Source organism: Aythya fuligula, chromosome 5, assembly GCF_009819795.1.
Source record: "Aythya fuligula isolate bAytFul2 chromosome 5, bAytFul2.pri, whole genome shotgun sequence".
In the NCBI taxonomy this organism is placed as follows: domain Eukaryota; kingdom Metazoa; phylum Chordata; class Aves; order Anseriformes; family Anatidae; genus Aythya; species Aythya fuligula.
Genome location: NC_045563.1, coordinates 15115546 through 15137803, shown reverse-complemented (window position 1 = coordinate 15137803; position 22258 = coordinate 15115546). Strand labels below are relative to the sequence as shown.

The following is a 22258-nucleotide window of genomic DNA, read 5'->3' as shown; positions in this document are numbered from 1 at the left end:
TCACTCTGCAGATTCTGTGCTAACAAGTGAATATGATGATTTTTATATGCATATAGAACTAAACACATTTTTCATAAAGAGATTTCTGAAGAGGGCATATATAAATAATATTTAGTATAATCTAAATTGCTAGTTGAAATCAGAGACATGTGGCACAATAGCAATTTTCTACTTCACTGTGTTGCAGTCATGGAAAATTTTGTTGAAAGCATCTGGCTACAAAATCAATTACAATTTATAAATTAGGCTTGCTTTCACTCCGAAGGCTGGGTTTGAAGTATGCCCTTGGGGCTGTGCAGAATTCTTACTTTAATGCTTTGGCATCAGACTGTAGGATTTTGCCTTCAGCACTGATGGGTCATTAATGTGGTTAATCACCTACTGGGTCCGATAGGGCAGGCAAGAAAGCTTGGACAGAAGCACAAAGACTCTGCTCTGAGAACAGGCTGTGAATCTACGTGCAGTGTAGGCTACATGGCCTGAGTCAGATGCACAAACAATGTAAAAGCTCAATCATTTTCAGTCTATTTTATGGGGCTTTCACACTCTCTGACAGTGGCTGGATCTGCATTAAAGCAGTGCAAGCACTCTGGTGTAGACACTTATCTGTTTTGCACATCCCAGGTTTTTGGCAAGGGATATTTTAAGACAGCAGCCCCAATATGAAGCTGAGCTACAAAATGACTCAGTTAAATAGATGTCAGAGGTGCATGAGCATTTTATAGGCACTGAAATAGGATATAATCCCCAAATCATCTGTGATCAATGATTCAGACATGAAGAACAGTGCTAAAGATTTTAAGGACTGATTTAGAAACACTATGATTTATTTTGTGTTTTGAGCAATCTGGCCTTTGCTCTGTTCCCTGGAAATTGAACTGAGCATTTTGTTTTCCTTGTTCCTATTACTGACTTAGTTAATATTTATGCACACCTCCAGCTATCGGTATCTTAAACTTTTCAGAAGAAAGCAAGAGAATAAAAAAGAAAGTAAACTTTGAACTTACATTTCAAGCTTACTTTTGCTATTTCTAAAATTCCTTAGAGAAATAAAAGGAATAAAATTCCTTAGCAAAATTTTCATCTCATTGGACAGGTGAGGTCAATAAAAAGAAGTGAAATTGTCCTAAGTGAGATGGAAATCAAAGTCTTGTGCTTCAAGGGGATTCCATTGCAAAGATGTAGAAAGATTCATCACTTAAGTGAGATATTTAGATAACACAAGTTAAGAAGAATAGATTTGCTGTGATTTAAAGCAAAAAAAAAAGCAAGATAATAAAGGATTTAAAGAAGAAATTGAATGTAACCCAGCAGCACAAGAGTGTTTCTCTCTCCCTCTTTTTTTTTTTTTTTTTTTTTTTTTTTTTTTTTTTTTTTTTTTGCATCAGGGTGATGATGCAGTTTTCTGTTATGGTCCTTCGTGTAAGTTTTCTTTATCCAGTTGCATGCTTACATAAAAATCATCCAGATTAGAAAGGCTGGGCAGAAAGAAATGCAATGTGAGATTATGTGCTTTCACAGTAGAAATTTGTATGTGCCCCTTTTGATTTTCTCTTGTGGCTATATTTTCACTCATTATTTTAAATCTGTTTTTCACTGGCATTTATTTTCATCACATGGAGAGGCTCAGCAGAACTCAGAGAAGTGCAACGTAGCTACACCAGAGAAAAGTGTGTGCACAAGCACACATATACACAACCCCATACAGCAGGTTTTGTTGCTGCCCCTCTTCCCCCACACTTCTTTTCTGTTGAAGCATTTCATTAGAAATGGAGCTGTGCCTGATGATGATGATTAGCTCCTTGCTGCACAGCCACTGGGTTCTTCCCCAGGGGCTGGCAGCAATGCTTAGAGAAGCGTTGCGGGACTGTGTATGGCTCCTGAGCAGCTAATCGGGGGAAAGGAGGAGGCATGCCCTCTGCCTCCAGAAAGAACGGTTGCAAAGAAGGAATTCATTTGCTCTGCTCTCTGATGAATTAGAGCTCCTCTCCATCTGGCTCCTCCATGGAAGAAACGACAGGCCTTGCCTTCCCTTGCTTCCTGTTTAGCTGTGAATAACTTTTAGTTATATCTCAGCATACAGCCTGTACCCTCACCTCTCTGCTGTCAGTGCCCCCTCTGCCTGCTCTCTTCCTCTCTTCTGCTGCCTCCTGACACTCAGGCTTTAATTTGCTTCAGTTCAGAACCTCCTCACACTCCCCTTGCACTCTACCTGAATACCTTCACCTTCCCTGCTATCCTTTGCTCTTTTTCACATCCTAAATCTGATGTTTTTATATAACTCTAGCAAAATCACTGCAGTTGGAAGCATTACTAGGAAGACAGTGCAAGAGTGCTGATGGCAAAAAAGCCTCCTCAGAATGCTGGCAGACTCCCTGTTACTTGCCCCATTTTAAATCTTACTGAAGAAAGGGTGTTTAATATGCAATAGTATCAATACTTGAGCAGGGAGAGGGAATCAAAGATTCAGAAATGTTTCTTCTTTAGAGACTGTATTATTGTCCTTTCTGTTATTCAAAAGACTTCCTTTCTTAGGTTTTATAAGTTGTTGGACCCCTCTCTTCTCTATCTACTCTTCTTTGACATGTGCTTGTTCCCCTCCACTCTATGCCCATAATGAGCTCCTTGCTGCTCTGCCTTCCTATGCTACTCGAGTTATTTTTATTTAACAAAACATTCATGGGTTTGTTAAAGAAAAATGACTTCCTCCTCCAATTCCTCAGCTATTAAATAATTTACCTGTGCAACAGATTTAACATTATTTTGAAATATATTTGGAAAACACCAAGTACCACATGCTGGTATGGACAAGGCAAACTTCTCCTGCACCAAAGCCAGGATGGGAAAAACAACTGTTTCTTCTGTTATTTTTTTTCTTCTTCTCCCCCCTCCTCCCCATGACAATTACTGAGGCTAAAATAAAGGTCGCTCTCAGAAATGGCATAGAATTTTAGAAATTGCCCTTTCTTTCAGGAATCAATTAGGTAAAACACCACCAAGAATGGTTTCATCACAGTAAAGCTGAGGTTTTGCATTAAAAGGCAATGTTAAAATGTACATTCAGAAATTTGATAAATCAGGCATAAAGCTAGGTAAATAAATGATAAGTTGTTATCATCTTGGCATTCAGCCTATATAAAAATCCATGCTGCCTGCCTTTGATACAGTCAGTTCACATCACAGCAAAACATTAACAAATTAACATAAAAATAGACTATGAAAGAAGTTTGTTTTCAAGGAGGTATTATTAAAGTAGTTCTGACTTCTGCAATGCTGACATTGAGGCAGGTTGTATCCCACTGTTCAGGCTTTATAATCCATTCCCAAATGACTCTTTATAAAGTTATAACAATAATAATATTAATAATAAAATCTCCACCATTTTTTTCAAGACAAAATCACTAATATAAGGTTTTGTTCAGTGCTCACAAATTTGTTCAGAAAATTATGACCTGATTTTACAAATTCTCTATATAGATGTAACAAAAAAAGTCTTTTTTTTTTTTTCCAGCTTTCCTCCTACTGTATTCTACCTCTCCTGATTCAGGTGGGCTGGAGAACACAGTAATTGGAAAAGAAATCTGGTAAAAAAAAAAAAAAAAAAAAAAAAAAAAAAAAAAAAAAAAGAGAACGAAAGAAGGCCCACCCCCACTTCTATTTAAGTCAGTGGAAAATTTTCCATTACCTTCTGCAATACCTGCATCCAGATACTGAAAAACAGTTCAAGATTTTAAATAGAATTGTCCCAGTTTTCCTCAGGCTGAATGTCAACCACTGTCTTCCAACACAACTCTGTTCTACCTGCTCCCCAATTCACGCTCTGGTGCATGTTTGCAACTTCGCATACTTGCTGACTTTGGTTGCAAACATTAAAAATCTGATTTAAAAAAAAAAAAAACAAACAGCCAACCAACCAACCAAAAAAAAAAAAACAACCACAAGAACACCACCATTCAGTGTTCTTTGTTGAAAGATGATATAAACATAAACATTGCAGGATTATCTCCAAACAGTGGATGAGTGGATGGAGATGTTAGTTTGACCACAGATATGCATTTATACTTTTTGTATATATATATACACACATATACAGAGTCTCTATATACACTTTATAAATGTTATAACAAAATATTGTAAAAATAATATTTTTGCTCAAATACTTGATTAATGTGGACTAATCTTATGCTGCATTTATGTGATATACCCATTTGATAAGATGGCCTTGTTAGAAGCCCTAAAGTCTACAATACTTGCAGTTGTTAGGAAAAAAATAGAAAGAAAGAAAAAAAATAATTTAAAAAAAGAGTCTGTATTTCTGAGTCACCTCTTGCCATGCCAAGAAGTCAGGTTGGAGGTGGGCCCTCGTATCTCAGCATCAGGCTGAAGGACCGAGCGAAGTTGTTTGCCAGTGTGCAGCTGTGCTTGTCCTTTGCCAGGGGCAGGAGGAAGGCCAGGAGCAGAAGCAACAGGAGGAGCAGTTGCAGTGGCAGCGCTGCCCAGCACACTCGATGCAGGAAGGAGCACACACCTCCAGAGCGCTTCTGAAAGACATAAAGCAAACAGTAACTCAGACTGCAGTCTGCCTCAGTTCTTCTTACACCTACCCAGGCACATCTTAAACTTTTATGTGATGCAGAAGAATTGGAGACAACACAAAACATTTATTGCTGAGCAGCCACAGAAGAGATGCACACAAAAAAGTCAGATCATTTTTCTTATGCTGATGCATGTCAGGAGTAGTTTGGTTAACCTCATCAATTTAATCTGGATTAGCACAAACAGGAGGGAACATATCTGGGGCTACAGAATTCAGGAAATATCAATTAAGAAGCAAGATCTCCACTGGCAGAATTCCTGGATCTCTCCTGTCAATAAGCAGAACTGTGTGTGCTTTGAAGAAAAAAAAAAAAAAAAAAGCCCAAATATCAGCAATCTGTAAGAGAATCCTGAAAAATATGACTCAGTAACCCATTAATTTCATCAAACATGGATTTATGCTTAGAACACAGAAATAACACTTAATACCGCTACAGCATTAGGTATCAACCTACATCACAAGTATCAGCACAGAACATCCGCTGCAGTGGGATCTGTGTTTTCCACAAAAGGAAGTTAATTTGAAGGAGCTTAGGTTGTGTTCAAGCCACAGGGGATATCAGTACTACAGCAAAATCAGGGCTCCTGGCCTCTGCTGGATGTATGACTTAACAGGCAATGCCTTTGTCCCATTAAAGCCCCATCAGGAACAGCCTGTGGGAAACGTCAGCAGAGAAGATAAGGAGCAGGATGATGGTAAAGGAAAGCAATTACTCTTTGCTATTTTTAAGGGTCTCTTCTACTGCTTTCTAAATTTCCCAGTCTCTTGCAGCTCTATATAAATGTTTACAGAATTGATTATGAAGGCAAACATATCGTTGTGGTTCCAGGTCACAAGACACTTGTGTTGTGAAATCCTCCTTCAGATGCAGTTCATTTGCTTCCATTGCATCAAATGGCTGATGAGATTTAGTTGTTGTATTAGGCAGAGGTAGAGGCAGCGAAGCAGGAGCTGCTTGCTCTATCATTTCAGACCTGCACAGTGTCTCAGCTGGAACTTGCTCATTGAGGCCAATGAAAACTCAGGTCCCTGAGCACTGGGACCGCCAGAAGGCAACAAGTAAGTGTCAGGGTGCAAGTGGGACTCTGTAAACACGCTTGGGAACCTTCCTAGGTACAGCTAGCATTTACCCACCCAATCAAGGCTTCACCATCCTGTCTGGATCACAGGAGTCATCTGTTCCTACTGTGATCTGTTCTCAAAAACTAGCCAAAATACAAGGCGTAACTACCTGTACTAGTGGCACTTTCCCTTTTCGAAAATGAAATCCTTCATCTTCTCTGGATTTTTTATTTATTTATTTTTAATTAAGAGGTGTAGTTCTGTTGATGGAAGATCAGACTGGAGTTGCATCTACTTTGGGACAATACAGACCACACTCCTTCTTCTACCACGAAGATGTAACAAGGTTTAATGCTGATGTTGTTAAACCCTGTGACTGACTGCTCCACAGTTCATTATGGCTAGGGATCTCAGAAAGGTCCTCACAAACTCAAACTGGGAATTGGAAGCTCAGCTCTAAATGACACTCAGCTGTGACGAAGACAGCCAATCTTTCTAACAACACCTAAAACTTTACAGCTGTCCATCCACTCAGGTTTGTCTTGGTCTCCCTCCAATGGCCCCACTGCTAAGGCCACTCACGTTGTTCCTACCCCAGCTCTTTTCCTTATCCAATGTTTGATTCAGAGCAGGTCACTGACTCCACCCTGAGCTCTAAAGCAAAGGCTGTTAATGCAACTCTAAAAAAATAAGATGAGATTGAAATGTTATTTGTCAAGTGTGCTGTTCTAAGATCTATGGGAAGGAGCTGTAAAATGATCCTGCCTTTCAAAGTTTATCCTGCAGAAAGAATTAATATGAAATGGCCTTATTAGCAAGCTATCATTTGAAGCTACCCTTGGAGCTTTCTGCAGGGTAAGATACTCAGGCTAACCACAGCAGATCCTAGCATTGGAAAAATCTGTGGAAGAACTTGTGCCTTGGGGCAGAACTTCAGAGAAGTAGAAATATATTGTATTTATCTGCTGTTTCTCTCCCATCTCTTTGCTGGGGTTGTAGGCACTTGTGTTTGATGAACTTTCGTCTTTGCTGCCCAGCTTCTCTGTTTTGTTTGATCACACAGCAAGGTCAGAATCTGTATTTTTGATTCCATTTGTTGCCATGGAAATGCCTCTCCTATCACACACATGACATTATGATGGCTCTGCAGGGCTGAAGATGAGGCACACAAGAGCTGTGAGAGTTTGGTGGTTACAGCAAATTTGCAATGATAAGCCCTTAATATATGAGGGCCCCAACCTGCACACACCGAAATCCATGGGAGATTTACCATTAACGACAGTGTCTGCAGCAGGATTATGCACAGAGACAACTAAATAAAGTCGGGATTGAGAACTACTTATTCATAGAGTTCAAATGATATCCTTACAAATGGGTTCATTACTTACACATCCGGGTTCTGCTATTGTGCACACGAATCCTACAGTAATTCTGTTGCTTTGGGCTGGCTGGAACAGTTTCTTTATTATTATTATTTTTATTTTCATTTTTTTTTTTTTTTTGTGATAGCACTGCTAGAGGTGTCATAATTTAAGGACAGAAAATTTTGAGAGACACAGTAACTTTGAAGAGGGGAGATGATACAGTTGGAAAAAGCTCAGAAGCTTTCAGGCACTGATTCCCTCTCCTGGGTGTGAACAAAGCAGCACTTCAGTTTGGCTAAGGATTTTTAGTGCTATACTGCGAGAGAGATGCTTTCAGGCTGCAGTGACCTGAGAATATAGCACCAATGAGGAATTGAGGAGGCCGAAGTGGAAACCTCTGCTATGCTGGACTTGGAGTGATCAGGAATGTACAAGTCTACCTAGAGTCAGGACCACAGTCCCAACCCTTTAGCACATCATTCTGTGTTAGAAGAGGACAGTCTGCGCAGTTCCACCTTTGCAAAAGCCAGCTTGATCATTTCATTTCCATGTCAGATCAAAGGTGGGAACCACAAACCTTGCTACACAGTGGAATTCCCCTTCTCCCCTCATTTCAGCTACTGGCATCGGTACATCTGCAACCCAGCACCCACAGTGTCTGCAGAGTGTGTGTCAGATCTAGGCTTCACAAAATACCCTGAAACCAAATCCTCCTCTAAGGAAAACTGGCAGAACTCCACTGAAGTCAACAGAACTTTAATTTCCACCATCTTAGAATAACAGCTGGAATACCTGGGTACCGAGCCAAAGTGTTAAGACATTTTTGAAACACACATGGAAAAGGAATAGATCGATATGTAAAATGAAAATATACTTTTAAAGTTCACCATCAAAGATAAGTGCCTGTTCTCTGCCCCTTATCCCTTGACGTATCAGGAGAAGCATGGATTGTCAAGAGGCAGACAGCTGTGTTTTGTGTAATGCTAAATGCATGCTTGTTACCAAATGAACTGCACTGGCTGTGAACATTCACATTTGTACTTGATTCGTGCTGGGGTGTTTGAATGACAAGCACCAGTTTAGATCTAGGGAGTCCTCAGCACTTAAATCTGTTTGCAGTTAATAACTCTTTACCCAGCACACCATGAAAAATCGCTTGGATGGGAAACAGCAGAAAAACACTTTAGAACTTGCTACAGAATATTCCTCTATAAGTTGCTGAAGTTCTTTGCTGAAATTCAGTGCACTCCCTGGTTTGCTGTTGACCACATTCCAAGACGTGCAGAAACACACAGTTAATCTGGCTCTATGAGGAGCAGAGGAATACTGCATCTGATATCATTCTCATTAGTGGGTTTTTGCTGCTGCTTATATGTCATCAGCATGTCCGATAAAAGTCATACCTGCACCTCTGAATCACTGATTCAGTAGAGAAATAAAATCAGCTCTGCATTTCTTCCTCTGACCTTAGAGCATTTCACTCTGAGAGAATATCTGAGGAGATGTATTGCTATCTGAAAACTCCTGCTCTCCCCATAGATAAAGGAACCAACTCCTTCATATTCTCAGCCTCCAACTGCTTTCAGCTCTGGCACTCTCCTGAGCCTATGTAGCTTGTCCACCTAGTTAACCCTCAGTAAATCTTCCAGGTACCTTACCCAGCTTCTCCTTGAACCTACGCAGACTTTTGAAGTCCAACATCCTTTCACAAGGAGTTCCACGGGTCAACTATTAGAGGCATGAAGAAGTTAGCCTTGAACCTAGCTGCTAGTTCTTTCCTGTGGAGAATCTGTCCCCATCTGTACTCTCTGCACCATGCATGACTTGAAAGCCCTGAAGCCACTGCTCAGAAAGGATGAATCCAGGCCTGTACCTCCCCAGTGGGCAGATCACAACACAATGGGCTTAATCTGCAATAGCAATGGCAGAGGAAGAACACCTTAATAGGAAGAATAGGAAGACCTTGGAAGGGATTGCCTACATGAGTGTCATTTCTGCCACCTTGTTATTCCTTTGAGTACAAGCAGAACAGCCAAGAAGGCAGGAACAGCAGTTTACCATACTTCTAAATAGAAACATGTCATCATCATGTTCAATTGCCTTTTTTTTTTTTTTTTTGGTAAAGCAGTTGCCTCTGGGATGCCATGGCTTTCTGCCGCTTGAGATACCACTAGAAACAAATGTAGTTGCCACTTACAGAGGCAGGTTACTGCCAACCAGAATAGATCAGCTCCAGGGGGAGCAGAGGCTCCTCTCTCAAACCAAAGTAAAATGGACTTTTACCTCTTTGTGGGACCATTTATAGGTGGGCTCCTCATCAGTTCTCAGTTCAGAGCCATGAATATCCCTCTCTGAGATAAGCAATACTGCAAATCACAGCTTGTCTTTTCAAGAGGGGAGGACTTTTTGATTGTTTGTTTCCTTGCTGAGGTTCTAATGTGGGGGAGTTGGATGCCACTGCCCCTAGAGCTGAGCATCCAGCAAGCTGTAAGAAAAAGCGCTGGCTCACTCCCACACACCAGAGCAAAAATCAAGTGTTGAATGCTGTCGATCAGGCCTCTGCAAAAGGACAGTGAGCCACTGGGTTCAGAACCATGCTTTCCTAAACATAAATACTGCCCAGGGTAGGAAACCAGCAGTGAGGAATGAGTGAGGATGGCTGGGACCCCTCATTCTCCATCTAACAAAGCTTATCATTCTCCATCTAACAAAGGTCTACCAGAATGTATGTGCTGAAGGAGGTTAACTGAGGTCACACAAGCAATTTCAGTTCTGACATTTTCTATCTTCAGTTTGCTTGACTTCATAACCTCAACGTTCTTCTCAGTTTTGAAGAGGATAAGTGTATGCATGTGAATAAGTAAGTATACAGGCAAATTACAGGCTTTTGTTTTCTCCCTGAGGGGAAATGCTGAGTACCTCAACACGGATGGATGGTTAACTAGAATCTTTGATGAACATTTGATTTAAAAGGAACGAAAAACATGGAAAAGCCAGCAGTTTGGATCTGAGATTTCAGCAATCACACATGGCAGATATTTCAATTTTCTGCTGCAAAGTCGCTTAGAACTAAGTCCCGTGCCATATGCTGCTGTGACACAAACAGATTTATAAAGGTTAGCTTCTGCATGCATAAACAACATGCCATGCTTTTAGGATAAGCATGCCACAGGACAAGGGCTACAGCTTGATCCATTAAAGGAGCACTCATTTCTATAATTCTCCAGACCTAAGCAAGCACAAAAAGTCTCAGTTTGGTCCCAGCAGTGGAAGCTGATTTCTCTTTACCCAGAAAATGTTTTATGTGGGATGAAAGACAGAAAGCACTGTGGAAGACTAGTAAAGCAGTAGGTAGAATGGGTCATAAAAATTTTCTTTTCTATGTTATGAGAATATGGAGGGCCAAATTTCCAGCCGGGTAATTTTGAAGCACTTTTTCACACCCAACAGCAAGGCAGTGAGATACACCGACTCCCTCAATTATCACACCTTTGCAAAAATTTCAGAACAGGGTAAGAGGTTTTTAAACCAGTGCTACACAAATCTGTGCTCTGGAAATCCAGTCAATATCAAGGAAGGATAGTAGTTCTTTACTTTCATTTCAATTCCTGACAAAAAAAGTACTTCAAAAAAACTTTATTAAAAGGACATTTAAATCAAGGCTTTTAGCATGCCATTTAACATCTTACCTAAGGTAACTATTCTAAAAATCAGCTAGCAAGATACTTGAGGTAATCAATTTCAACTTTTTAGAGCAAGCTTTTCCTGTTTTTCCAAATAACATTGATTCACAGTGATTACTAACCTTTAAGATACATTTATTGTCATGGAAATAAAATCTTTGCAGTTTAATTGTTTTATTTTTCCTAATCTCAAAGCTATATGTTAAACTATCATTAAGCTAAGTTGCTTTTATTTGTATGCTTCTGCTTGTATCTATACAGAACATATATAGTCAGTTTTAATTTTGATGTATTAAGATGTTGGAAAATGGTGAACAGTAATTCATCTTTACTAGATGATACATACTTTAATCATGATTTGTGACAAGTAAATCATGAAGGGAAAATGGAATAATTAAAACCACAAATATACCACTAGCTTAAATACACTCATAAGCAACATGATTTATCCAAATATATTTTGTACTTAAAAGCAATTCTCTACTACTTTTGGAAAAAGAGTCTTAGGCAGCTAGTAAACTGGATTACATTTTTGTTATTATGCCTGAAATTTTAGTATTAGACATCAGTATCCTGCATTTATACAGGAAGGTAGATAAGTAAAACAACTCCTAGTTTGCAACTTCCACTCAGCCTTGCAATATAAAGTTAATTAAATTTGGCATAGAAAGAATAAAAATTGAAATAAAGACAGCATTTATCTGAAGCTGTAGAAGAGTTACTAAGTTCAGACATTGGTCTATCCCATCAACAATGCATGTTTCCAGCTGCTTTACCTGTGACTTCCCTCAGTTCAAGATTAAATTTATCTTAAATTTCAGTCATCATACACAGCTTGAATATTTGCATTCTATTTAAATCACTTAACAATGTGATTGTTTGCTTTAAAAATTTGAGATGTTATTATAATTTCTCTTACTGTGCTTTTTACAGTAGTTTAAAAATATTTCTCATGTGTCTAGCGGAAACTGTTTTTTTTTTCTGCTGTTGTCAATAAATCTCTCCCTTGATACCTTTGAATTAGTAAGTAAAATTATATCTGCTGAGAAAGAAAATCATTCTAGGATATTTGCACAAAGTGGTAGGACTCAACATTTTAACAAAGAAGGGGCCACCAATCACATATTCTGCTATATTAACGTTAACATAAGGTGAGAACTAGGCATCCTAGGAAGGAAAATGTCTCCTCCATCTTGTACTAGCACCTCTTTAGAGGGAGAGCATCAGCATAGCACAATGGAAGAACCAGGCAAGAAGCAAACAAGGAGTCCCTCTTTTCCAGCTTTTATGAAAGTCTGCAATGTGGATTGTTGAAAAGCCCAGAACCTACAGAAACAAGTGCAGGCAGGCAGTCTCAGTTACAGTAACCTGAAGGGAAGCTTGTGGACCTGTTGGAGAAAGCAGGTGACGATGTTGTTAGGCCAGCACACTGAGTAGCAGGTCAGAGTTAGGAAGAGGAATGGTCAGTATTATTCAGTTTTTTGGTGGTTTTTTTTTTTTTTTTTTTTTTTTTGTTCCTTTTTTTTTTTTGTTCCTCTTCTCCCTAAGAAGTTTCCTTTCTGAGCAAACATCACTGCTGAGTAATGTTAGTCCAGCCGGAATTGTTGTTAATCTGAATGGTGAGATGCTCTTCTCCCTGTGTTTGGGCCATATTATAATTCCTACAGCAGGCAGGTACAGCTGTATAGACACACTGATGGAAAAAATATGGGCCATTTCTTCAGAGAACGAGAAAGCAAAGTGTCACAGCAAAGTTTCAGTGCCTGACTGACAAGCTGGGCTCTAGCTCTTGGCTCCCTCACAGCCCTGAATTTGAAGCATTTTGGCTTCATCTTGGCTGACACCTAACCTTTTTTTTGTTCAGCACAAAAACATTTCCTTAGCCAAAAGAGATAAGAAAAGCTGAGGAAAAGATACTTTTTACCAAGTCTTTTCCATTTTACTAATAATGTACCTGCACTGAAGGTTTCAAGTGATTAAAACCCAGCAGGACTACAGGAAAATAAACAGTCCACATACTTTCAATAGAAAGGCACCATTAAGACAAGCATGTACATATGATGCTGAGCATTTTTGTAATATGAGTTTCTGCACGAAGAATTCCTGTTGTATCTGCACTTGGACAGAGCAGAATGCATTACTGTTTTCTTCCTGACAAGCTGTGGCAAGCTCTTGCTTTGCACAGTTTCCTGAATGGCTGCATTAATTTGATTGACTCCAGATCAATGGTGTTTCTAAATAAGATTAAATTACAGGCTCCTTCTGTCCATGTGTTATAGGAGATTATTCTTAGCAGAATCTCAAAGGAAGCAATTAGCTGACCACTGATGTAATGAATTCTAATTATTTTGTTTGTACAAACAATAAAGCCAGAATCATTTTGTGTAGCAAGGAAGTGTAATTACTCTGAGCACTTGAGAAAATAAATCAAGCAGTGCTACCTAGACCTGTAAATAACGAGCTTTTGACTTCCTATTTCTGTTAAGAATGTCCATGGAATATTTTCAGTTAACTCAGAGCCAACCTTTGAATGTAACATTTATCATAGTTACTATTAAGCATTTGCTTGATTACGTCCTTGAATGTGCTAGGTGCCCTGCAGAAATATCCATCTACATTGCCCTGTCACTGGCACCTGCTAAAAATTCACTACAGCCAGTGCAATTTCCTGCAACTGTTTTTTGTTAATCAACAAGAAGCTGCTCACATCCCAGTCATTAGGCCATACTGTTCCTTAAGGGCACTGGTGGCTAGGGGCATGTCCTCAGCGAAGGATGAATGATCAGAAAAAAGCCCATTAATAAATGTGGAGAAGGCTCTATTCTGGCCAACATTTTTCTGTGCAGGCTAGAAAAGGAAATAAAACCAGAGGGCAATGGAATGAGACTAGCTGCATCTGGGTCTTCCCATTTTTCAGGTTGATCTTTTCTGCTGCAAAATATTCTTAACTCAAACTTGGAAGACAAGCAGAGTCACTGGGGACCTCATGTTGTAGAAGCAGAGTTCAGCCCAAAATACCTAAATATTTGCCACCTCCCACTGCATGCCAGCTCACTGGATATTTCAAGTACAGTGAAGCAGTCCCCAACCAGGTGTCCTTTCTGCAGATACCAGCTCCCAAGATCAGCCACTCCAAGTGGTTTCCTTCATCGTGGATTTGAAAGGATAGTCAAAACATACATGTACAAAAATATTTTGCTTTATCTTTCATTTCTAATCACACTTTGAGTGTGATTAGATCGGATTTTAAAATAAATTGCAAAGCTCCCAGTTCTGCAATTGGTTTGCTTTTCCTCTTTTCTCAGCCTGAATAGTGATGCACCCACAAGGGATCAACATTATCTTCTGGTTCTCCTAAATGGTGTTCAACCATCTTATGTCAAAGCAGGCTCACATCCTGATAATACCCTTAGCCTGAATGAAAGAGACACTTCTGCTTACAGCACTTGGATTCTGATTGTAGACACAGTTTAAAACCAGAATGAATGCTCTGAAGTCTGCAGAATCCCACTGAAGTGATTAAGGTGTAAGTTACAACAACATTTGTACTGGCTGGGGGAAAATGGCACATAACAGTGGTGCAATGGGAGCCATTTCCTTTGTGCTTATGGGTTATTTCAGTTCTACAATCCTTCTCACCCCGAGCTGTTTCTCTTTGTGTTCAGTAGCTATTAAAACTCAATGAATGTTTTTTTTTTTGTGCTCTTGCTGTAGACCTAATTGAAAAATGTTTGCTGTCTGCCATTATGTTATTTCAGTATCCTTGAAAATTAACAGCAGATTTCAGTCTCTATTAGAGAGGTTGAGGAACAAATACCACCTACCCCAAGGCAGGTGGGACAGATGAATTACAAAGTGACAGCTAATTGCTCAGTGAAGATGGGCTGATGCCCAGAGGGATTTTTTGTTTGTTTGCTCATTTGCTTTGGTTTTTTTTTTTTTTTTTTTTTTTTTTTTTTTTTTTGTTTGTTTGTTTTTTAACTGTTTTTGGTTTTTATTCCTCACTCCACTCCTCCCCAGACAACTCTAGCCAACTGAATCGTATGAAAGCAGAGAATTCCTTGGTCAGTCTTCTGGACAATCCCTCTAGGGAAAGGCAACACTACTAAATGTTTGGTTCAGCCTACACCAAGTATTAAGATGTCACATTGTTTTTCCAACCTGCAAAATACTGTCAACTTTACTGCATTACTAATCAACTAACGCTGAGCCAGACAGGCAAGAATGGAAAGTCTTTGGGGGTTTTCGGGAAGGCTGAACTGTAGCCAAAACTATTTAGGTGATGTGTGAAAACTACCAGGAATAAGTCACTATTTCACCAGGGAAAAACATGGGAGTTGCTTCTCCACATCTGAGCATCAAACAAATATCTCTGAATGAAGAAATCTTGACCTCTCACCATACTAGAGCTGCACTGTATTACACTTTAAATATTGGTCTTTTCAAAAGAGATGTTGCAACAAGGAAAATCAAGGGTTTGGTTTAGTTTAAGATAATTATGTGATTATGTTCATGCAACACATTATTCATCCAATTGACCGTGTATTGGGCAAATAGAGCCTTATTCTATTCCTTCTGAAAACACAGGGAAAGTGAGATAACAGTGCAAAGTAGAAGCTATCTCTCTGCAAACAGAGTAAATCTGACAGAGAGAAAGGACTGTCCAGCTCAACAGAAACACTCCCTGACTTATGAAAAGTGGATCAGAAAAGCTTCTTAGGTTAAGTAAGAAGCTGGCAGTATTTTGTTTTCTTTAAGCTTGTCCTTATCATCTGCTGTGCTGCTTCTGTTTCTTATGTCATCACTTCCAAAAGTAACTCTTCACAGGAGGAATTTTGCTGCTTAGAGTAAGGATTTAGTCTAATAATATTAGGCAAATCTCTTTACTTTCTGTTTTTCTGCATTAGTAAGAAAGTCAGCTCAATGATCCAAAGCAATTTTTCTGAAGTGTCTAAAGGAATCAGAAGTCTCAATTTCAAGGTTATTTAGGCACTTAGTCCCTAAGTCCTTTAGAGAAAGATATTAAGTCTTCCTTAGTATCTTTTGAAAAAATGAATAAAGTTCATATAGCATAGCATAGAGGAGATGGATTCTATGGATAAAGAAAAAAAAGAAAAAGAAAAAAAAAAAAAGGGGGGGAGAAAACTTCATTTTTTTAAGACACATTCTTGAAATTATTTGGTTATTAAGAATCTTGAAAAAAAATAATTTAAAATAATTATCTGTGAAATGTCTGGTAAAATATACATACATACATATATATATATATATATATATACACACACATATATATATATATATTAGTTTAATGAAACTCTCATACCTTTCTGAATCTGTCTGGTTCTTCTGAAGATCTCATACTCTGTTAAAAAAAAAAAAAGAAAAAGAAAAAAAATGTGAACTTAAGATCCCAGTGGAGCCTATAAATTAGTATTCACCTCACATGGGATGTTTCTTTAAATTCATGGTCATCTGGATAGAGTGAACCAGCAGGTGATTTTTTTTAACGACTTTTTTAACACATATTAGGCAGAAAGCTAAAATGCTTTTAGGTTCTCGACTATGAATCAGATGAAATGTTCTCCTACCAATAAGTTTGATTTTACTGACACCTATTGACTATGCTTATACTTACATGAGGTTTTGGTCAAAAAAAAAACATTACTCGTTATAATCAGTGGCAATGAAATCTAAGAAATATGTTTTTGATTAGCAAAGGTCATGAATACCTTCTGTGAACTTTAAAGGATTTGTGTTTTAAGTAATTTCTGGATTTGAAACCAAGGTTTCCTAAAGCAGAAAATTTGCTGGGGTTTCATTTTTTTCAGGTGTTCAAGTTCTGTATAGAAAGTGTCAAATGTACAACTGGAAAGTCAAGTCCTCTGATTAAAGTATTTTGAACAGACAACGTTAAGTTAGAAAAGCTCTTAATAATTATGTATGTTTATGCTAACTCAGAATATCTTACATATTGGGATGAATTGCCATCCTTATTATATCTGAAATGTAATAACTCTATAAAGTCTTTAAACATTTGGTTCACACATTAAAATATATTGCAGTTGTTCTTTAAAAATACCTGTCCTTATCCCATTCTACATCCTTAGCTCATGAAGACAGTTTCAAAAAGGACATACATAGCACAAGGTCCTCCTGTGCATTGTTACTTTCTGAGTTAGTTCAGTCAGTGGCTATTCTGATCACTGTCTTCTAGCAGGAAAGACACAAATAATGAATATATTCTTACCACAGGAACTGTTCAAAAAAATAATTCAAGAGAACATGTTGTACAGAGAAAGGGCAAAAAGCTAGAAATCCATTTGCCCAGAACAAGGTATATAACCAAAATACTCACATGCAAAAACCTCACCATCCCCAATTGTGTGCATTTTTGACAATGGCTAATTATTGTTCTGTTTGGAACCTTCCACTCTAAGAAATATTCAGAGCATTGCTTATAAAGTGAAAAAACTAGTGTGCAACTTTTATTTTAATACAAGAAGGTTCATGCTTATGTTTATAAATACATAGCTATATTTGCTCTGTCTTGTATGGCATTTACTAAGGAAGATTTTAATTAAGCAAACATAACTGTGCTGGTGATTTGGGACTAGAAATTTGCAGCAAGCTGAATGAGCAAAAGCAGAGATCAGCAAATTGAGTGCTGTCACCTACCGGCAAACTCGTGTAATCTTTCAGGTGAGATTTGTAAAGCATCCATCGGTAACGCAGGTCCTCTAGGCCTTCAGAGTCACCAATGACAGGATGAAGATGAAGAAGGTTCTCAAAGCGACGCTGACCATCAGGCACACGAGCCTGCAGTTTCTGCAGGCAAAGTTACACCAGTAACTCGGAATTCAAGAAGATCTTACTTTTAAAATCTAACACTTAAAAAACCAGTGGTACTAAATCAAACTACTGGGTATTCTGGAACAGCATATTTATTTCTATCCTTTTTTTTTTTTGTGTGTGTTTTTTTTTTTGTGTTTTTTTTTTTTTTTTGTTTTTTTTTTTTTGGCTTGAATTAATGGTTCACTCATCTGCAGTACCCATGCAGCTTTGGATATCTTTATTTGTTTCATTTTTTACAGCATGCTTTGTTAGTTCATTCAAACAAATCTAAAACAGTAATGTCAAATACCAAACACTGATTTTAAATCAGCTTATTTTAATGAACATCTTTGCTGTACCATGCTAGAAATGTTCTGTCCAACATCTACAGGCCAGGCTGCTCCTTTCCTTTCTACCACTCTGGCTCTGGCAGATCTTTCTTATTATGAGCAAAATACTTGTCCTAAAGTCCTGAGCTTACTAGTTTCTCTGTAGCACTGGAGTCTCCTAATGCAGGAAGTGTACTTTTTTAAAATAACATTCTTTATGGAGATGCTTTTATTTCAATCGCTGTCTGGAAAACTAACCTCCAGTTTGTTACGGCGTGCCTTGATTTCCTCTGTGGAATATGAAGTTGCAGCAAGAATTTTGAACAGTGTGATGTTTTCTCCTTGTAACCACTCTTCAAAGTCATGTAGGAGCGCAAGGTGGCTACTTGTATTTTGTCCTTCTCCTATCCTCTCCTAGGTTACAGAACAACAGCAACAAAATAATCCATTACTGTTAAGTCAGATGTTTCTTCTGAAGGCCTGATTGCAAGATCTCAACCTCCAAGCTTATAACCCATAGTATCAAATGAAGTCGATGAAATTGTTCTTGTGAAACTGATAACAAAGGCAGACTCAAAGTCCCCCTCTCACCTGCTTATAGTTGGGATCTAAAAGACGGGATGCAGGTCCTGACATGTGTCTGCTGTCCACAGATGCTATTTTCTTCTTCTTCTTATCAGCCACTGGTCTATTTAACTGCCGCCTTTTGAGAATACTTGAAAACACAAAATCAAAGGGATCAGTTCAGTGAGACCTCTAACAGTGAGATGCACATATTTTGACTGGGGTATGGGAGATGTCTGTAGTGAAATAAAACTATTACAATTTATTAATGTTACAGTTATTTCCATCATCTTTTTAACAAAATAAGATCAAGACAGAATTGTCTCAAAGCAGCACCAGTCCTCTAATTCTAAATTTTTCATTGGAGTGTTTTATTTTCCTTCACTGGGTGAAGTGAGTGTCCAAAAAATGTACTTCCTTGACAATACACCTCCCAGTCTGGAAACAGCAAGAAGTACAATTAGGCCTTCCTCAATTTAGGTCATTTTTATGCTTGTCCTGTCACTACATGTGAATACACACACACACACACAATCACAAGTAGCACAGTATTAAATTTTAATACAGACTAACAGGCCTGAAGAGCAGTTTGACATTGCACAGCGAGGACAAAATAAGTAAGTCCACATTTGCCAGCTAAGGGAGGGTTTTAGCTCTTCTTCGACTCCTGCAGGTTTGCAAAAGTCACAAGCTAGCACAGACATAGCCTCCTTTGAGATAGGTCTGGACCAGACAGCAAAGAGAATGGACAGGTGAGGAACAACAGCAGATATCACCCAGTCTATGTCCTATTTCCTTTGACATGGGCTGCTGCACAAGGGTGAGCCAGACCCTAAGGAGGTACTGCCTGCTCCAAGCATGGAAAAGGCAGCTTCAGAGACTACTCTGGTCCTTGGATTTTCTAAGATGATTTTCTTCAAAGTCATGATTTCCAAATTACAAACAATGAAATAAAATCTCATCCTGCACCCCAGCGTTGCGACATAGTTGTTCAATTTTACAGCACAGAGCATAAAGCACCAAGTATTTCTGGTCATACAGCAGTAAGGAGCAGACCGTTGAAGGGACTTGAGGAAAACATACATGAACACTTACCCAGCTGTCATTTTTTTCAGTGATCTCCAAGACTCCTTCAGCTGATCCAGCTCAGCCTGGATATGGGTGGTCTCCTCTGGGGAAGAATTCTCCATGACCAGCTGGCCATGAGCTTCTACAAGGTACAGCTGGATCTCCTTATCTGGAAACTCTGCTATCCATCTCTGAAACGCACAGCCCTTACAGTTACTTCTAGGTATCCTGGGTAAAGCAGAGGCTATGTGAGACTGAAGGCCATGTTCAGTCCAGGACTATGCTGGTTCTGTTGGCACTAGCTAGAACATACCTAGCGGGAAAAAAGATACGCTGAGGATTCTTGCAAAGAGCCAACATAAGTCAAAGAGCTGATAGCAAAACTTAAAGGGCCTAAGCTGTCAGTGCATCCCTTCTCTAGCCTTCCCTTGAGATATTTTAGTTTCCCATGTGAAGGCAAAAGCTGCCAGCTGAGGTAAGCTGGCAGAGTGAATCTAGCATGCAAAATACTGCTAATAGGGGAAAAAAGAAAAAAAAAAAAAAAAAAAAAAACACTGTGGAATTGCTTGTTTCAACACAGTATAAGGATAGCTAACATGGTAATATTCAGTGTATTGATGCATACATACAGACAAAGATAGGTATAACATTTCAAAACCACTAGTCCTTCGATAAAATTTTATCCATTTCTTCAGTTCTTTGTCTATTTCTCACTGTTCTTGTCTTGTACCTAGGTCCATATCCCACAGCACATGGCAAAGCAGGGAGACAGCAGCAGCAAAAGTTATCTCAGGAAGAACAAACATCACCACTCCCCTCAGCTTGGAGCCCCTTGCTGTAAAACCCCTTCTCATAATGTCTGAATGTTACTTATTCAACTTTGCAGCATCTTACACTAAGATGCCTTTCTCACCTTAAGGTCTGCCATCCTGCTCTCAGTGCTCTGCTCTCCAGCAGCACCCTGGTAGGAGCTGATCTTCCCTGTGGTTGCTGTGATCCACTGCTGGAGGTCAGAGAGTTTGTCATTAAATGCCCAGTGCTTCTGAACATGGTCTTCAGTCTGCTGGATCATCATCTGCAAATGATAAAAATATGTCAGCAATTGAACACAGACAAAAAGCGCTTTTACTGCTAGATCTAACACTGTGACTGCTAAGACAGAATCTCATGGGCAGAAAGGAAACAAACAGCTGTTAACAAGACACAGAAATCTTTCACTATCAGTGGCATAGACACCTAAAAGCTCGTGCAGACCTGAATTCAACCACATGGGGGCATTAAGCACTAGAATAGCTCCTTTTTTTTTTTTTTTTTCCAGCTGAAACAGAATAAAGAACATGGCTTTTTTATACTTCAATCAATATTAAATACATCTTTTACTATGACTGTACAGAAATGACTGTACAGATTTATTTCTTTTTCAAAAAGTCCAGTTCAATGATAAATGGGATTATTGAGATTGAAACTAAAATTCAACAGTGTATATTATGGTAACATTTTATGATAAGTTATTTTATGTTGCTCTCCATAACTAAGGTCATTTCATAAGCTATTCCTCTGAGACTGTTTTGGAAGGTCGTTTTATAACTATGTTTACAAGCTACAGAAAGTCTCAGGTCAAAACTAGTACTTGTGAAGATGCAACACATCAGCTTTCAGGTCACAAAGCTACACAAGAAAAAAACTATTGGCTTGGTACTATAGCTCTATCCAAGAATCAGTGAACAAGTCCAAGCACCTCCATAATAATGTAACTATCAGATCTATTTGTCAGAAATCTCAGGCCCTCTCCAGAAATAATTTATCTATATAAAAAAATATATGTGGAAGGTAATCCCTCCTGAAGGGAAATTACATTACAGATAACTAGAGAATCCTGGAAGAGTTATCAAAGTCATAAGAATTTAGTGCCCTCTTCACTTGAAATGAATATATCTGTCTTAGTTTATAATCTCATATGCTCAAAGATTTTAAGTATTTATTTATTTATTTATTTTAAATGGGGCAACTGGTAACTCCTCCTGCAACCAAAAACTCTTCCATGTGTTACCTCCAGTGATCTTTTCATGGCTTGAGCATCAGACAAAAGTTGATCCATTTCATGCTTATGTGTCGGGTTTGACTGGACCAGTTTCTCTACCTCTTCCATTTGAATTGCAAGCTCTGCCAAGTCATCTTGGATCATCTGCAGTGGAAAAGACAGACTGTGTAAAGGCTATGTGCTAATATGTGGTGTGGCCCTTTACCAAATAATCACTAAAGAAAATTCCGGTTGAGTGTGAGGGCACAAAAAACAAAAACAAAAACAAAAACAAACAAACAAAAAAACCCTGTCATTAAGAAAATTAATTGTTTGATGTCTAGAAGTAAATAGTTCTGAAATAAATGGATGGATGTTCTTATGTGTCACCTGTTGATAACAAAGACAACAAGATGCAGAAAAGCTGCCAGAGGATACATACTACAGTTGGGTAAGTACTGACAACTGTGCAGTCAACAAAGGCGAAATAGCATATCACCATATCTCCATACCTCACCATGGCCAAAAGGAACGTTGATGCCCCCTTCTCTCTTCCTTTTCATCCCTTCTCTCCCCTTTCCCAGCTACCTAGTCCCACTGAGCATGTTGGACCCTTTGCTGAACAAGTTCAAAACATTAAACATTGTAATTAGGTCCATCTGAATTAGGTCTTGGTGTAAATTGGGCAAGTGTCAAAGCTGAGAGAAGGTAAACAGCAGGAAGCAGGGATGTGAAGGGAG

At 38.7% G+C, this 22258-nt stretch overlaps 1 protein-coding gene across 4 annotated transcripts in view; it reads right to left on the bottom strand.

The window, feature by feature from the left end:
- Positions 1 to 4093: 4093 nt before the first annotated feature.
- The window catches only part of SYNE3 (spectrin repeat containing nuclear envelope family member 3), a 52871-nt gene continuing 34706 nt past the window's right edge, over positions 4094 to 22258 (bottom strand). For 3 of the 4 annotated variants that reach the window (XM_032189235.1, XM_032189233.1, XM_032189234.1), the window contains exons 11-18: positions 21549 to 21683; positions 20412 to 20573; positions 19526 to 19689; positions 18458 to 18581; positions 18125 to 18280; positions 17382 to 17531; positions 16030 to 16068; positions 4094 to 4541 (exon numbers count right to left, since the gene is read on the bottom strand). In XM_032189235.1, the coding sequence (XP_032045126.1) occupies positions 4344 to 4541; positions 16030 to 16068; positions 17382 to 17531; positions 18125 to 18280; positions 18458 to 18581; positions 19526 to 19689; positions 20412 to 20573; positions 21549 to 21683 (1128 nt within the window). In that variant the 3' untranslated portion in view covers positions 4094 to 4343. Of the gene's footprint in view, positions 4542 to 11784; positions 12095 to 16029; positions 16069 to 17381; positions 17532 to 18124; positions 18281 to 18457; positions 18582 to 19525; positions 19690 to 20411; positions 20574 to 21548; positions 21684 to 22258 lie in introns of those variants that run through there. The other variant, XM_032189236.1, reaches the window with a different exon arrangement.